We start from the raw sequence: 19,056 nt of genomic DNA, 5'->3' as shown, positions 1-19,056 counted from the left end.
CCAAAAGTTTGGCCCCTGATTCGAAGAATTGACTCATTGGAAAAGATCCTGATGCTGGGAAAGATTGAAGCTGGGAGGAGAAGGGGACGACTGAGCATGAGATGGTTGGATGGCATCATCACCTCGATGGACATGAGTTTGAGTAAGCTCTGGGAGTTGGTGATGGACAGGGAAGCCTGGCGTGCTATAGTCCATGGGGTCACAAAGAGTTGGACACAACTGAGCAATTGAACTGAACTGATTTACAATGTGTTAATTTCTTCTGTGCCACAAAATGACTGTTATATTTTTTCATATTATTTTTCATATTCTTTTCCATTATGGTTGTCACAGGATATTGAATAGATTCCCTGTGCTATACAGTAGGATCTAATTGTTTATCCATTCTATATATAATAGTTCACCTCTGCTAATTCCAGACTCCTGTTCCTTCCCCCCTCTGCCCTCTCTTTTCCCTGGCAACCACAAGTCTGTTCTCTACATCTGTGAATTTGCATCCCATCAGTTTTGGTTCTTTGGATTTCATTTTATGCATTTATTTTTCTATTTTTCTTACAAATTTCACTTTTTTTTTTTCAAATTTCCCTTTTAAGAGTGTTTAGTTGACCAGACTCAAATTAATGAAACTGGAAAATATTCTATATTTGATCCACCCAGTAATACCCTTTAGACAGTGTTCCACACTCCCTTGGGATTGGTTTGCACAATAAGTGCTACTTTAGATATCCATTTGCTGCTTTAAATTGCTCTCAGGGTTTCAAAGGCCCTTGTGTTCACTGGTTCACATGGCTATAGTTTGCTACTCTTTACTAAAATACAGGCAAATCTCCCATGAATAAGAGCTTTAAAAATTTAAAAGCACTTTTTAATTTATATTCTTTTATTTTACCCTTTTATTCTTGCAACAATAGAGCACCTGCACATGTGATAGTCACTTCAGTTGTATCCAACTGTAGCCTACCACGCTCTTGTGTCCATGGGGATTCTCGAGGCAAGAATACTGAAGTGGGTTGCCATGCCCTCCTCCAGGGGATCTTCCCAACCCAGGAATCAAACCCACATCTCTTACATCTCCTGCATTGGCAGGCAGATTCTTTTCCACTGGCACCACCTGGGAAGCCCTGTAGAGCACCTGCCATAAGCCAGATAGTGCACCAATCCCTAGAGACACAGAACTCTCAAGACAGTTTTGGTATTTGTGGCCTTGATGAGCCTGTTTACTTCTGAATTGGACCTGAGTTTATTTTCTTAACCTCTGTGTAGTCTTCAAATATATGAGCACCAACACATTGAGGACAGATTTAACAATACTACGTAAGGCATAGAACAAGTCAGTAGAAAATGAACTTTGCCTCCTGCATGATTACAATCTAAATTCGTCTCCACACTGACCTAGTCATAAGGAAACCTGGTCACTTTTAATTAGATATATGAATTGGTTAGTTATTTGAGTCTCAATTTCCTGAATTAAAAAATGCATATTATACTAGTTAACTTCTAAGTTTTCTTACAATGCTAATGAATTACATATAATTGTATTGGGTCCCCCAAGTGAATACCATTAATTAATTATGCAAAGATATATGTTCATTCACTAAGTGCCAGGCACTGCAAGAGAAAACATGGTACCAACTGTCCTCATGAAACACATTAAGTGTCTGCTAATTCATTTACTGTCTGACTAAAACAATAACAATAAAGATTTCTGTTCTTTAAACCCTCACATATGGTCAATTAATCTTCCACAAAGGAAGCAAGAATATACAATGGGGAAAAGACAGTCTCTTCAGCAAGGGGTGTTGGGCGAGTTGGACAGCTGCATGTAAATCAATGAAGTTAGAACACACCCTCAGAGCATACACAAAAATAAATTCCAAAGTTTAAATGTAAGACATGACACCATAATGCTCCTAGAAGAGAACGCAGGCAAAAAATTCTCTGATATAAATTATATCAAGGTTTTCTTAGTTCAAGACAATAGAAATAAAAGCAAAAATAAACAAATGGGACCTAATCAAACCTATAAGCATTTGTATTTTTGTTTTGTTTATGGTTTCCTTTGCTACCATAAACAAAACAAAAATACAGCATATGGACCAGGAGAAAATACTTGCAAATGATGCAACTGACAAGGGATCAATTTACAAAATATACAAACAGCTCATATAACTCAATAACAAAAACCACAAACAACCCAATCGAAAAATGGACAGAAGACCTAAATAGACATTTCTCCAGAGAAGACAGGAGACAGGTGGCCCACAGGCCCATGAAAAGATGCACAGAATCACTAATTATTAGAGAAATGCAAATCAAGACTACAATGAAGTACCACCTCATACCAATCAGAATGGCCAACATGAAAAAGTCTGCAAATGACAAATACAGGAGAAAATATGGAGAAAAGGGAATCCTCCGACACTGTTGGTGGGAATGCAAATTGGTGCAGCCACTATGGAAAACAGTATGGAGGTTTCTCAAAAAACTAGAAAATAGAGCTACCATATGATCCAGCAATCCCACTCCTGGGCATATATCTGGACAAAACTATAATTCAAAATATGTTCACAGAAACACCATTTGCAATAGCCAAGACACGGGAACGTCTCAAACAACCTAAACGTCCATCGACAGATAAAGAAGATGGTGTGTGTGTGTGTGTGTGTGTGTGTGTGTGTGTGTGTACACACAATGGAATATATTTACTAAGCCATAAAAAAGAATGGAAAAAATGCCATTTGCAGCTACATGGATGAACCCAAAGATTATCATACTAAGTGAAGTAAGTCAGAAAGAAAAAGAGAAAGGCCATGTGATGTCACTTATCTGTGGAATCTAAAAGACAATACAAATGAACTTATCTATGAAACAAAAATAGACTCAGAGACATAGAGAACAGCCCAGGGGGAAGCGGGTAGGGGAGGGTTGGATTGGGAGTTTGGGATTAGCAGATGCAAACTATTACATATAGAATGAATAAACAACAAAGTCCTATTGCACAGTGCAGGAAACTATTAATGTATTCAATATCCTGTAATAAACCATAATGAAAAAGTATATATATATATGTATAACTGAATCACTTTACTGTATAGCAGAAATGATAACACTGTAAATCATACAACACTGTAAATCAACTCTGCTGCTGCTGCTGCTAAGTCGCTTCAGTCGTGTCCGACTCTGTGCGACCCCACAGACGGCAGCCCACCAGGCTCTCCTGTCCCCGGGATTCTCCAGGCAAGAACACTGGAGTGGGTTGCCATTTCCTTCTCCAAAAAGATTTCTCTTCCTAAGGAAATCATTATACTGTATAAAGGGGGCGGGGGGGGGGCACAGAAAAAATGTTAAACAACTAGAGCTCTCAAATTAACAAAAGATTAGTTTCATGAGAGAAATTAAAAAAGAATTTGCTTGTCTGGGAAGCAGTCTGAACAAGATGATTCTGGAAATCTAGTTTGGAAGCAATACCACCAGTTCACATGTGGGTCTGTCAAGCCCTATGCTGAATTCTCTAGCAGAGTCAAGTGCAAAAGAGGAGCGACAGTCTTGAAGAACTTTCTGTTTGGAGAAATAAGATATACTTGCAAAGTCCCCCACCCAAGAACTCAGAGAGCAACTCTGTGCACATCAGGAAAAAGTACCACTCCAGGCAGACAAATTACAAAATGGCTCCCCCACAGGGCAACAAATCAGATAAAGACTCATTTCTTGAGAATACTTCAACAAGAGTGTGTACGGACACATGGAGGCTAGGCTGATTTTAGCTCCACTCATTCCCTGGGTTTTGTGTTGGGCACTGACCACACACCTGTGTGACAGCCTGGCTTACAGTGAGCAAGAGAGTATAAAGTCTGAAGACACCAAGGAGATAATCATATGAGTTAAATCATGACCCCTGGGGAAAAAATTCCAAATTTACCAGTCTTTTTAAACCAAGTAAGGTCCTTGGTCTAAATAGGAAGTTTCCTCTCATTGCCCTTAGAGACACAGCTTTAAAAAAAAAGCTGTCATATTCTTATTAGGCCTTTTGTCCAGAGATCATTGCCATATCAGCAACAAGAAGCCCTGACAGCGTGAGGGTTAAGTGTTTGAAAATTCTCTTCCACTGAAGGCTGATCTTGTTGCCTAGTGACTGCTGCGTTGCTTGCTGCTGTCACTCACCTTGTCTCCAGAGAATTATCCCCCACTCTCATAAGGAAGGTTATGATTGGACAAAGCTGACATCATAGCCCAGAGAGGAACGGCGTCTCTTTGTCAAGACAGCACCAATGAGATGACTCAAGAGTTGGTGGCCAAGGGTTTTGGTTCCTTTGTTTTGTTTCTTTAACATAGAGCCAACAAATTGGATGAAACATTTTCCTCTTTTCTTGCCGAGCCAATTTTGCAGGTGTTAGTAGTGAATTTTTACCCATAAAGATATTCCTTGATAGTGTATAGATTATCTTCCCATCCATTTAACCAACACTGTCCCCCCATGAAGTCTTTTCTCCCCCATGCACTTGGTCAGCACTTGAAAAGCTGAACAGATTACAGGCAGAAAATGAGTACCCGGGAGCTCATTATCACACCATTGGTTGCAGTGTGGAATTTCACACAAGGCAGAGTCTTCTGGGTGCTTATCTGAAAAGTACCTGAAGAAGTTTCAAAGCATCAGTTTCAAGGACAGCCCTGTAATACTCCTTCAGCGCACATACACCAGACACCAAAAAAGTTTTTTGAAAGTCGATTAAACTTGAAAGCACACCTACTTTTAAAATCAAGCAGTTGGAAAACTCTCACACATTTTAGATAATAAACAGACATAAGTTCTTTGATCACTTTTAAAAATTTACATCATGCATTTGCACTGCTTTGAAAATCAAGCTTGATAAGTCTTTGTTTTTTGCACTGACTTGAGCTACATGTGTACTCCTGAATATTTCAGCCATTGAAGACATTAGCTATATGACTGGAGTGTCGGTTGCAGATTCATTATGCCAGACTGCTATATTAAATCATCTGTTAAATGTGTTCTTTTCTTGGTAAATATTTGGTATATAGCATAGTCACAGCTGTTATAATTGGATAATTACTTCCAATTAATGCTCTATTTCGAAAGTTGCAATTCCATATAAAGCTTAGAGTTAAGCTGTAACAAAGGCAAGCCTCTCCTGGGGAAACAGAGAGTGAGAATTCCTTTCTGTAATTCTCCTGGAAAGCAATTAGAGAGAGAGTACTAATAAATTATATATGGTCCTGCTTTTACCTGCGCTGATAAAGAATCTGTAGTGTGTCAGCTAAAATGTGTAAATACACCACTGCCTCTCCCAAGAGCTGTCTGCGAGTATTTGAAGATTGCAATTTCTTATTTGAATAATCAACATTTTTCTTAGAGTGAATTAAAGCTGACCATACATTCCTGGGGATAATTTATTTAAAAGAAGGGAGAGAGAGTATTTACACAGAATCAGGTTACAAGGAAACACTTCATCTCAGAATTATCATCAAACAATATAAATTCAGGAAAAACCAATTTCATTTGTAATATAATTTTCTCTAAGAAATCAGATTGGTGTGTAAGTGCAAGCAGAAAGTGGGTGGGAGTTCTTGTAAGTGAAATCTTAACAGATCTGAGGAGCAGAGTCTGCTGCAACACAGTTCTTGCTCATTTGACCAGAAAGATACCAAATGTCTGGGTTCTTAGAGTGTTAATTAATGTCTTAGTTCTTAGAGTTTCTTTGCTTGGAAACAATAGTGAGTTAGGTGTTGCAAAAACCCCTCAGACAGGCTGATTCTAAGATTATTCTTCTCTATTCCCTTAATGCCATAAAAAATGTGGATGGTTTAGAACCAATTACACTTAAATCTAGTAAATATATATTTTAATAGACTTTGCAGTAATGTAGCCTGACCTTTATACTAATGAGAAGAAGTAATATTTTTACCTATGAAACTTATTCATAAGATACTGTAATATATGTAGCAGTTTAGAGAAATACCACTTCTTTCTTAACTGCGTAGATTTTATACCCCCTGAATATTCATTGGAAGGACTGATGCTGAAGCTGAAGCTCCTATACTTTGGCCACTTGATGCAAACAGCCAACTCACTGGAAAAGACCCTGATGCTGGGCAAGACTGAAGGCAGGAGGAGAAGGGGATGACAGAGAATGAGATGGTTGGATGGCATCACTGACTCAATGGACATGAATTTGAGCAAACTCCAGCAGATGTGGCAGACAGGGAAGCCTGGCATGCTGCAGTCCATGGGGTCACAAAGAGTCAGGAGCAACTGAACAATAAGGTTATGTACATTTCTTGGTTTTGGAGTTATTTTAGCTGGAAGGGTAACTGTAAAAGGTGATAGTGTAGAGATGTCCTGTTTGTCAGAGATATTTGATTAATAATTTGTTAATTTGTATTGTATTAAAAATTTGCTATGGACACTCTCCAAATCTCAAGGTGTGGTAGCCATCCTTAGAAAATGCAATTTGATTCCACTGCTTCTAGATCTTGGATTCTAAGTTCTTACCATGGTAGCCCCAGAACTCTGTTAAGACCTGGCCCCTGGGACCTAAATACTTTGCAGGCCTCACCTCCTACCAGTCTTTCCTTTGTAAGGGACGCTCCAGGCAAATAGCTATTCTTCTTGCTAATGCTGTAAAAACATCAAAGAGCTGCAGCCTCTAATTTAGCCTTCACTGTTCCTTTCCTCCGGAGACTTGTGTGTGTCACTCCTGCACAGCGTTCTAATCTCTGCTTAGAGCCACCTAGGTAAGAGGTCCTCCCCATCTAAAAGGTGGCCTGCAAGTCCTGGACTTGCCTAGCTTCAAGACTGAAGAGCTCTGAGTCAGCAACAGATACCACTGGTTTAATAGATGGGGAGGTGACCTGTCTGAAACAAGGTCCAGGAGCGACTTCCCACTGTGTGCGGCAGGTGACTAGCTGGACATGGTGGAATTCTTCGCTCCCGGTGGAAGGGTGAGGTTACCAGTTACGGGGGAACTGACATCATGTTGATGCACTGGTTACCAGGGAAACTAGCCAAAGGGCATGCTCCTCTTGCCCCTTTGATAAGCTATCCTAGTGGAGATAATCTGATCTGATGGTTAGAACAATCACTAGCCGTGATTGCACGGGCCGGGGGCAAGTATGTAGGAAGGTCAGTCATGTGACTGGGGCAGGTGAAGCAGGCACTCGTCAAGCAGCAGGATGTACAAGGGAGCAGGAGAATAGCCATCTTAAGGGGCCTGATCATACAGCAATTGTCACCTTGCCCCTTCCTTACCTGTTTTTCTTCATAGCACTTATCACTTTCAGTATTTTATTTCAAGTTTTTATTTTGCTAGTCTCCTCCCACTAGAATGTAAGCTCCATGAGGGCAGAGAGACTTTCATCTGTTTTGCTTACTGCCAAACCATGAGGCCTAGGCAAAGGTTTGTTGAATAAATGAAGAAAAGGCCAAGCATTCTTCTTGTGTGTGATTAGTTCTGTAAACTGGAGGCGGTAAAACCTGCCAGTTAAAGCACAAGTTTAGGAACTACTGCTGCTACTAAGTTGCTTCAGTTGTGTCTGTCTCTGTGTGACCCCATAGACGGCAGCCCACCAGACTCCCCTGTCCCTGGGATTCTCCACTGGAGTGGGGTGCCATTTCCTTCTCCAGTTCATGAAAGTGAAAAGTGAAAGTGAAGTCGCTCAGTCGTGTCCAACTCTTTGCGACCCCATGGGCTGTAGCCCACCAGGCTCCTTGGCTTCCCAGGTGGCTCTGTCGTAAAGAATCTGCCTGCCAATGCAGAAGATACAGGAAATACAGGTTTGATCCCTAAGTCGGGAAGATCCCCTGGAAGAGGAAATGGAAACCCACTCCAGTATTCTTGCCTGGAGAATCCCACTGGACAGAGCCTGGCGGGCTACAGTTCATGGGGTCACAGAAGAGTTGGACGCAACTTAGCGACTGAACACAGCAACAACAACATTAACCTCATGATGTGATGTAAGAATTAAATGAAATAAGCTATCTAAATGTTTGATTTAGTAGTTGCCAAGTCTGTCAAGCAGAAAATAGTAAGTAGTTTTAACATTTCAGGTAATACCCTTCATAGATTACTAAATCAGATTCAGGTAGCTCTTAAAAAAAATTAAAAAGCCATTGAACTCCCAGCAAGTGATTTTCCATACCCACCCAACCCTCCCCAGAGAATATCTTTCTCTCCAATCTATCTCATATTCTGTAGGGGAGCCACCTGTCTGATTTGAAGGGTTTTTATTCAACTCTCAGCTCTGAAGCTGTTGAATTTAACTTCTCATTTGCTCCTTACTAACAAATTTTTATTAGCTCCCTTACTCTGCAGTTCAAATAGGACAACTTATTTTTGGTTTGCAAAAAAGAAATTAGAATGTCAAGGAGCTTTTCTCTTGACACTGTATGTTTCTTAGCTCTCACTCCACCCACCCTGCCTGCCTGCCAGTCGGAGGTATATGGATCTACTTTCTGTCACTATAGATTCCATTGCTATTGTTCAGTCGTGAAGTCGTGTCGGACTCTTTGGCACTCCGTGGACTGTAGCCCACCAGGCTTCTCTGTCCGTGGAGTTCTGCAGGAAAGAACACTGGAATGGGTTGCCATTTCTTTCTCCAGGGGGTCTTCCTGGACCAGAGACTGAAGTCACATCTCCTGCGTTGGCAGGTGGATTCTTTACCACTGAGCCACCAAGGAAGCCAATTACTTTTTTCTAAAGTTCCATGTAAATGGAATCACATAGTGTGTATTCTTTTGAGACTATTTTCATCTACACTGTTACTAGTATCAGCAGTTTGTTTCTTTTTATTTCTGGGTAGTGCTCTATTGCAGGAACTCATACTATATAAATATTTACCTATTGATGGACATTTGCATTGTTTCCCATTTTTGGAGCTATTTTGAATATGACTGCTATGCAAGCTTACTGCCATGAATATTTAGGAAAAAATCTTTTATTTCTCTTGGGGGGAACACCTAAGAACAAAATTTCTGAGTGTTACAGGCTAAACTGGGCCCCCCTCACAAATTCTTATCTTGAAGCACTAACCCCTAGTACCTCAGAATGACTGTATTTGGACATAGGGTCTTTACAAAGGGAATTAACCTAAAACGAGACCATTGGAGATGGGTCCTAACCCAATCTGACTGGTGTCCTTGTGAAATGAAATTTGGACAAAAAGGGAGAGCCAGGGATTCAAGTGCAAGGAGGAAAGGCCACGTGGGGTACAGTGAGAAGGCAGCATCTGCAGGCCAAGGAGAGGGGCCTCAGAAGGAACCACACCTCGCTCTTGGACTTCCTGCCCACACCTTGATCTTGGACTTCCTGCCTCCAGAATTGTAAGAAAATAAAATTTTGTTTCTAAGCCATCCAGTCAGTGGCATTTTATTGTAGCAAACAGCCCTAGCCGACTAGTACACTGGGCTATATAAGTGTATATTGAACTTTATGAGAAACTGCCAAACTGTTTTTCAAAGTGTTTGTGCCGTTATATACTCCTGCCAGCAACTACGAAATTTATACTGGTTTTGTATTTTTAAATACACTTGGTGTTGTCCATCCTTCTAATTTTAGACCTTCTATTGGATGTGTAGCAGTATCTCATTGGGGTTTTAGTATGCATTTCTCTTATAGCTAATGAGGTTGAGCATGTTTCCATGGTCTTATTGGCTGTTCATATGTATCTTTGGTTAACAGTCTGTTCAAATCTTTACCCATTCTTTACTCTATGTCTCTTTAATATTAGGTTGTAGGAGCTTCTTATATATCCTGAATACAAACCTTTGTCAGATATGCTTGTTGTATCTTCTCCCAGTGTGTTGTTTGCCGTTCCATTTCCTTAATGGTGTCTTTTGGAGAGCAAGTTTTCAATTTTGATGATCAGCCGACTTAGCAGAGCAGAGCAGCAGAGTTTATAAACCTTTTGTCCTCTTGTGGTTTGTATGTTCTAAATCTTTGCTTGTTCTGAGAGGTCAAAAAAGTTTTCTGTTTTAAAAAAACACTTCTAAATTTTACACTGTTAGCTTTAACATTTAGGTCAGTAATACTGATTTTAATAGATTTTCATGTATGGTGAGAGTTGAGATTCACCATTTTCTATGTGTATATCCAACTGTCCAGCACGATTTGTTAAAAAACAATTATCCTTAGTCCTTTCAGCACCTTTGTCAAAAATCAACTGCCCCCTGGATGGGAAGGGAGTCTGGGGGAAAATGGATACGTGTGTAAGTACAGCTGAGTCCCTCCACCGTTGACGTGAAACTATCACAGCATTGTTAATCGGCTTTCCTTGTTTCGCTCAGTCGTGTCCGACTCTCTGTGACCCCATGGACTGTAGCCCGCCATGCCCCCGTCCATGGGATTCTCCGGACAAGAATACTGGAATGGGTATACCCCAATACAAAATAAAATGTTTTTATAAAAAAACCAACTGCCTCTATATATGTGGATTTTGTTTCTGGACTATCCTGTTTCACTGAAATATATTAAAGCATACTCTTTATTATCATACCTTTAAAATCAGGTAGTATAAGCCATTCAACTTTTTAAAATGCATTTGGCTATTCTAAGTTATTTACATTTCCATATATTTTTAAAATCAGCTTTCCATTTGCCTCAAAAAAGCCTACTAGATTTTGACTGGTATTGAATTGAATGTATATTGAATGTATAGGTGAATTTGGAGAGAACTGACATTGACATCGTAACAATATTTAAGTCTTTGGATCCATAAACACAGTGAATCTATCCACTTATTTAGATGTCCTTAGCTCTCTCAACTTGGCTTTATAGTTTTTATTGCACAGGTCTTGCACATGTCATTACATTTGCTCCTTCATTTCTTGCATACTAATGTAAATAGTATTTTTAAAAACTTCATTTTCCAAAATTTTGTTGCTACTATATTGAAATACAATTGATTTTTATCAATCACTGGACCTAGTATCCTGAGAGCTTGCTCAATTATTAGTTCTAGTAGCCTTTTGCAGATTCTTTAGGAATTTTTACATCTACAATCATGTTGTCTGTACAAAGCTGGCTTCATTTCTTCCTTTCCAAACACTATGCCCTTTATCCCACCTTCTTCTTCCTCCCCCTTATTTCTTCACCTTACCAAACTGGCAAAGAGGTCCAGTAAAATATAGTAGTATGAGAGGGGACATGCTTGGCTTATGCATAATTAGAGGGGACATGGTTAGCCTCTCAGTGTTCAATATGATGTTAGTGGTAAATTTTTCACAGATGCCTTTTATCAGACCCAAGAATGTCAAGAACTGTTAAGGATGGGACTTTCATGGTGATCCAGGGGTTGAGTCCACCTGCCAATGCAGGGGACATGGGTTCCATCCCTGGTCCAGGAAGATTCCAAATACTGCAGGGCAACTAAGCTCGTGCGCCACAGCTAGCGAGTCCGTGACCTGCAACTACTGAACCTGCAGGACCTGTAGCCCGTGCTTCCAGAGAAGCCCGTGCACTGCAACTAGAGTAGACCCCACTCGTTGCAACTAGAAAAAGCCCACGCACAGCAATCAAGACCTAGCACAACCAAAAATAAATAAATGGGAAAAAAAAGAATGGATTATTAAAAAAAAAACACACACACACAACTGTGAAGGATGTGAGCTTTTACAGTACTTTCACGTCAACAAGCTTGTTTGCTACAGTTTCATGGGAGCTGGCAGAAAACATGGCTCCTGGGTCAGAGACAAAGGAATTTACTACTCACAGCAAGCAACATGAGCTTCACACTCAGGGTTTCGGTCTGTTTTCCCATGGGGATGTGCAGAGCAGCCCAGTTGAATGCTGCTTAGGAAACCCTAATATTTTATAAAGGCTGCAAGCAAATGTGTCTGACTTTGCCCCAGAGGGAGCCATAATCTTTATTATACTGGACTGCAAACAAACCTGTCCTCCATTCTGAAGAAAGACACTTTATTTTCCACAGTTATTTACCATACATATATTCTTGAAAATAAAGTCTACAAGAAAATACTGCAATGCCTCTGCTTGCAAGACATGCAAAAGTGTGACACACCCTACTTCACCCCCATTAGGATGATTTAGGATGACTATTATAAAGGGAGAGAGGGAGAAAGGAAGAAAAGAACAAGTGCTGGAAAGGATATGGAGAAATTGGAACATTTGCACATTGCTGTGGCAATGTGCAGCTGCTTTAGAAAACTTTATTGTGGTTCCACAAACACACCAAAAAACCCCAAAACTGAACACAGAATTATCGTTATCATCTGGTAATTTTACTTCTAGGTGTCTACCCAAAAGAACTGAAAGTAGGGATTTAAACAGATACTTGTACACCAATGTTCACAGCCCCGTTATGTACAAGACGCAAAGGACAGAAACAACTGAAATGTTTATCAATAGATGAATAGGTAAGCAAAAGAAAAAAAGAAGAACAAACAAAACCCAAAGTCAGTAGAAAAAAAGAAATAAAGATCATAGCACAAATAAATGAAACAGAGACTAAAAAACAATAGAAAAGATCTAAAACTAAGATCTGGTTCTTTGGAAAACAATACTTTCAAAAAATAGCCTTTAAAAACATTCTGAAATTAAAACTTTTATCCTTCATCGGTATGATTCCAGCTTTGTAACACTGGAGGGGAAAGTGTATGTGTGTGGGAGTATGAAACCACCTACATCTGTATTACCAACCCCCAAAAGACAGAGAAAGCACAAAAATGTTATAAAACAACATTTATTCTGTAATACTTTATCAGAGTGAATTGCATCTCTTTGGTAAAAATAAACTTTATAAACAATTTAATAATCAGAGATTAGATACAAAAACTAAACGTTTGTTAAGTTGTTTTTAATATGAGCAAAGACTGGCAACTAAGAAGTGGTTCACATGGACTTGTCATCTACTTACTGGCAGTTATAACTCAAACTCAGGGGGATTTTTATGCTACATTAGAAAAAAGGATAAGGACACAATTTAATAACTCAAATTTCTTAAATCAGAAACCTTCTTACACTTTCACTTAAAAATAAATAATAGTTACAATGAATTGGCAATTACACATTTTTATACACTATTTAATGGCAACATAATACTTTAAAATTAAGCACTTAATAAGAAATGTACAACACTTTTGACATTGGCACTGGCAGTCAGAAGCAAAAAAAATTGTGTGATTTAAGAAAAAATGGCAGGTATAACATCAAAATACTTTGTTTTTCAGAAAATAAATATTCTGACATCATTAACATATTGAAGCAAACTGTTTAAATCAAAGCTATATAACATTTCAAACCAAAAAAAAAACTATAATATATATATATGTAAACCAGAAAGCCTTAAAGTTTCTTAATTAAATGCTCTGGTCTTCACAAAAGGTTGTTAAGCTACTGTAGTATTTAAGACAATAGTCTTTACAGCTTTGTGAAGTATTCACAATCATTGCTTAAATTGCTGAGAAAGGCCTCCTGGTCTACCAAGACACACACACACACACACACACACACACACACACACACACACACTCTCACACTCCCCCCTTAACACTTTTCTCTAGCTTTGAATTTGTGCTAACATATATTTAACTGACCACCTAGTATGATCCTTTACACAATGCCTCAGAGAATAGGAAAAGAAAGAAACATGTATATTCTAAACTTTACTATACACAAAGAAATCAAAGTTAAGAGACGCCATGTTGGTTATAAGGAGGATAGGAAAGGCTCAAGGGTGGAAAAAAGGAGGTGATCCATCAATTCATTTTCCATGTAATATTTTCTTTCTCTGAATTTGAAAAGTAAAATAAAACATGAACTAATTGAGTTATATATTGCACAAATAAATTTCAAAAATATATATTCATGAAACACTGATTCTATTTGGGATGGGAAAGATGAAGATAAATTGTTAAAACTTCTACTAGGGATCTGTCATAAACTGAGATTGGCTGTTAACAATTTATATTGATGCAAGGCAAATTATACGTTAGCTTAAGTCACAATTTTAAAAGACAGAACCTTTCCAGGATTTCCAAGTTGTTTTTTATTACAGTAAAATTTGCTAGTAATATATTCTTAGAAATACAATTTCCAGTCCATAGGACTAGAAATGACTTCCCTTAATTGGGTGGTTATTAGCCATGTTTTTATCTCAATACACCTGAGGAATAGGATTATGTCTATGGAAGTAATTAAGGGGGATGGTAATTAAAAAGGTTCTTCCCCTTAAAAATAACTGCCTGGGTAAGTCAGCACATGGAAAGTGATACAGTGAATTCTATATAAGAATTCAATAAAGCATCCTGTAACTTATTCCTGTTAGCATTTAGTGTCAAAGTTCATTGACTTTGCTAGTGATGAATATAACTTTTAAATTTGTGGTAAGAGTACATGAAGAGGGAAAGAAAATCAAGTTTAAAAGTTATTGCTATTTATATTGACAAAAATAACTTTAAAGATCTTTATTTGAACTGAGAATGACTTTCTCCCTTCCTTATATCTTAGATCATTTTCCTTTACTTACAAAGACTAATGATCTAATGGACAAGAACCAGAGAGAACATTTGTAGTACAGAATTTCAGTTAACAAAATAAATTGGAACCAGATCATTAAAACACTGTTAATAAGGTATATCCAGAGGACCACAGTAAACAGCTTAAAAATATTTTGTTATTAAATGATTTTTATAATCTGTGTACTATTTGTGTGTATGTGCATGTGTCTGTGTGCTAGTCTCTCAGTCGTATTTGACTCTGCAACCCCATGGGCTGTAGCCCACCGGGCTCTTCTGTCCATAGAATTACCCAGGCAAAAATAATGGAGTGGGTAGTCATTCCCTTCTCCAAAGGATTTTCCCAACCCAGGGAGTGAAGCTGGGCCTCCTGCATAGAAGGCAGATTCTTTACCACTGAGCCACCAGGGAAGCCCCGTGTACTATTTATACTGTGATAAAACAATTTAACAATTTTTGGTGTTATATTCACTGTGTATAGTAAAAGATGTTAACTTAGGTTAGCAATTTTATGCAGCAGATGTGATACATATGAAGAACAAAAAATTCAATACCTCATCCTGCATACATATTATCAACAAATTGGAAGATTATTATTTTCAACAGCAGCAATTCTATCATTGTGGCTATCCAGGTTCAACTACAGTTAACATGGAAACAGGACAGATAAAGTTGTTATCCCTGGCTTAATGTCTTGACAACTGAAAAAGACATTTTCATTAGGCTTCTCATTTGACAGTTTTGCTCAAATAAACTCTACAAGTTAAAAGAAAAATGTCTTTTTTTTTAAAATGCTTTATCATCATAGAAACAGCTGAAAGTAACAAACCAAAATCATAAGCTTATGTGTATATGTATATATGAAATCATCAGAAAATAAAAACAAGGTCATTGTCTACGAAACAAGATGCAGCATGAGCTAAGACTGAACTTTTAGAAAGCTGCTTTTGCCATTGTAAAAAATACATTATGAATAAGTTTAACTTTATTAGTATCCTTTGTCCTTTTTGAATGATATAGTCAAGCTATACAAATGATATGAAAAAATGTGTATCATATAAGCAGATTTGTTCAAATACTGAAAAAGGCCTTGGGCAATACACATTTGGAAGAGTAACAAAATCTTTTAGGATGGATTTAATGGCACGTAATTACACTGCCTCCTTAAAAGGATTTATAAAATTTTATACAAATTTTAAAATTCATGAAGGCATTTTGTCTCTATAATTTTGTTAAATCCTTTAACTTAATTGGGTGCACATACAATTTAATTCATACAAAGCTTGAATAGAAGTTTTTTCCTAAATGATCTACCTTCATTTATGATGACATAAATAACACATATTCAAATGTTTATATTAGATTACACTCCATTCATGTAATTTTCAGAATGCAGTACATTTAACAAGCCAATGAAAGATCCTCTTATTGCAAAAGTGTGCCTAAATGGGACTCCATGGCTATATCCTTTCATTGGATACTTTCTCCTCAGCAAAGACAGCTAGTGGCTAAAATCAAAATAATGGTTGCAAAGCACTTTGGCTGCAATAAATGGCTCCAATCAACACTATGGAATATCTCGGAAGTTAAAAAATTTGAAAAAAATAATATTGTAACAAACTGAAGTTCTTAGAATAAATTACATCACAAAATTGCCTTTTCTAAATCTTAGAACTTTTTGCTATCTCTTTGCCGATTATGCAAAAGGAACTTTCTGGACATTTAGGATCTTTTCCAACTTACATTCAACTTTGTTCATGTGTCAACAAAAAATAATTAAAAACAAAAATTAAGACAAAATAAAATATTCAAATCTCATCCTACTGGATTACACGTGTCAAGAGAGGAGTATGGGAGAAAGAAAGCAGCAAAATTTCTAGCTGATCAGCAACTATAGTTAATTACAGATAGGAAAAGAAAATGAAAAAAAAGTTAGAGTTGCCAGTTCTTACACTTGGACATATTAACAGAACAAAAGACTTCCCTACAAGTTTAAGACAGAGGCTTGGGACTTTTTTTTTTTTTTTTTAACATAAAATTTCCAATCTTGAAGACACTTATCACAAAAATTATGCATTTAGGATTTCACATCATATTGATGATTGGGCATGATCCTAACAGCAACTATTTAATAAAAATTCAAAAAACAAAAATATTTTGAAATAAACAATTAGCACCCCTCCCCCACCCTAAACCAAAAGAAGTCCATTATGGCTTTGATATCCCTTGTAAAGAATTAAGTAGAAGAGTATTGCCACATTTAAAAATAATTTCACACTAGTAAGTATTTCTATTTTTTCCGCTGCTTTTGATTCTGTGTCTTTGCAGTACTTATTAGAGAACCTAGACATGTACGAATACCAGCAAGGTGAAGCAGAGATCCAGCTGCCTCTTTGAGCTCCTCATCAATTTCTTGACATGCTTGTTTTCGAATCTTTTTGTCTGGCTGCCCCTTTTCAGTGGTATCTGCACAAGCCTGCGATGCATAGCCACTGTCTCCAAGTGGATCATCTTCATAATCAACGTCTGTGTCTTCTTCACTGCGAAATCCTTCACTGCCATCACTTCCTACATGGCTATTCTTTGGGATAAATTCATACACCTCATCCACAGAAGACAGAGAAGACACACTAGACCTGGACGCACAACGCTGTGCTGCCATGCTACTTGCACTGTAATTGTGGTCTTCTTTTGGGTCAATGCTGGTGGCTAAAGAATCACTCTCATGTAATCGCATAGCACTGGAATGATTGAATGCATTGCTATAACTCCTCTTTTTTTGCATTGCTGTTTTAAGAGGCAGAGGCTTCTCACCTGTGGAAAATAAAGCTTCCATCAGTAAATCAAATGCATCTGACTGCAGAAACAGGCCATTTAAAACTATTATATCACTCCTGAATAAGTGCTTTAGACTGGTGATGTTTCGTGGGTCTTTAAATTTTATGCAGACCATCATCCTGTAGGAATCAATCTAAAATATTTTTAAACCATTTAATGGTATGTCTTGATCTTCCCATGGAAAATACAATTATTTCAAGCTGCTTGTAGAAAATGCCTCAATATTAATGTGTCACTGGTTAGCTAACAATTTACTTGTTGATATTTAGGTTGTTGCCAGTTTTTAACTATTACAAGTAATACTGCAATGAAAATCCTCTACATGCTTTTTCTTACACATATGGAATTTTTCTAGGAGAGATAAAAAGAAACAGAATTACTAAGTAAAAAATATATACATTTTAAATTTTAGTTGGTGTTTCCAAATTACCTTCCAAAATAGTTGTATTAATTTATATCCTTTGTGTGACAACACCCAGTTCCTATACTTAACCTCTAATATTATCAATCGTTTTAATTTTTCATAATCTCATGACAAAAAGATATTATCTCAATATTGTTTCATTTTGCATCTCCTTGATTTCTAGAGAAGCTGTATCTTTTCAAATGTGTGCTATCCATCTGTATATTTCCTCCTCTGAGGCCTAGCTATTCATATATTTTATTGAACCGTTTCCTTATTTCTTACCTACAGAATCTTTTTATGTTGTGCACATATGTATACTCAACATTATTCCTTTGTCTGCTATATACAGTGAAGAAATATGTCATCCCAGTACTATGCTTGTGTTACTTTTCTTACAGGTATCTGCTGTCGTCAGAACTCTAAATAAGAGTTTGATGTCTAATTAAATTTACACAAGCTTTTATGGATTTTGCACTTTGTATGTCAAAGATAGCTTTTCTCATTACAAGGTTATAAGCATACTATGTTTTCTTATTCATAGCTTTCATTTTTACTTTTATTCATTTCTTAAAAATATTTATTTTTATGTATTTATTTGGCTGCACCAGGTCTTAGCTGCAGAATGTGGGATCTTCAGCCTTTCGTTGCGGCATGTGAGATCTTTTGTTGCAGCATATGGGATCTAGTTCCCTAACCAGGGATTGAACCTGGGTCCCCTGCATTGGGAGCAGAGTCTTGTCCACCGGACCACCAGGGACATCACCATCTTCACTTTTAAATCTTTAAGCTTAATTTCTAAACATGATATTTATTTCTTCATTTCTTGGTCAATGTAACAAGAAGTATCATAGCATTAACCTCAATTTCACAACTGCTCACATAAATTAAAAGAAAATAAAACAGAAACTAAGTTATTCAGATGAAAATACGACCTAGTTAGAAAGAAGTAATTTTGCCTGTCCTAAATGACATGTGAAAGGTGCTCACAAAAAAGAAAAGCATGATTTCTTACATTCCAAAATTCCTTGTTCTATAGAAGTATTTAAAAGCATCATTGCAGTGGCAGCATCAATATCAGATTCTAAAAAAGGAAAAGAGTGATAATATTAATGTTCTTTATAAAAAAGAGGCTATTATAGTATATGCATGTACCCAAAGGTAACCAACATTAAGGTTTTGGTGTATTTTCTACTTACAAAAAAATGCATAATGTAAATTATACACACACATATATATAGATATCATATATATACAAAGACACAAACACATACAAATAAATGTACAAAACAAGACTTATTATTTTGTTATCTACTTTTGTTCATTT

The 19,056-nt window shown here is 37.3% G+C and overlaps 1 protein-coding gene across 4 annotated transcripts in view; it reads right to left on the bottom strand.

Moving 5' to 3' along the window:
• Positions 1-12,698: 12,698 nt before the first annotated feature.
• The window catches only part of FOXN2 (forkhead box N2), a 59,467-nt gene continuing 53,109 nt past the window's right edge, over positions 12,699-19,056 (bottom strand). For all 4 annotated transcript variants that reach the window (XM_061432301.1, XM_061432298.1, XM_061432300.1 and 1 more), the window contains 2 exons: positions 18,745-18,813; positions 12,699-17,302 (listed from right to left, as the gene is read on the bottom strand). In XM_061432301.1, coding sequence (XP_061288285.1) covers positions 16,779-17,302; positions 18,745-18,813 — 593 coding nt within the window. In that variant the 3' untranslated portion in view covers positions 12,699-16,778. The remainder of the gene's footprint in view (positions 17,303-18,744; positions 18,814-19,056) is intronic.

The sequence above is a fragment of the Bos javanicus genome, chromosome 11 (genome assembly GCF_032452875.1).
Source record: "Bos javanicus breed banteng chromosome 11, ARS-OSU_banteng_1.0, whole genome shotgun sequence".
NCBI classification, from domain to species: domain Eukaryota; kingdom Metazoa; phylum Chordata; class Mammalia; order Artiodactyla; family Bovidae; genus Bos; species Bos javanicus.
The sequence above is the reverse complement of the archived record's forward strand: the minus strand, read 5'-3'. Positions and strand labels throughout refer to the sequence as shown.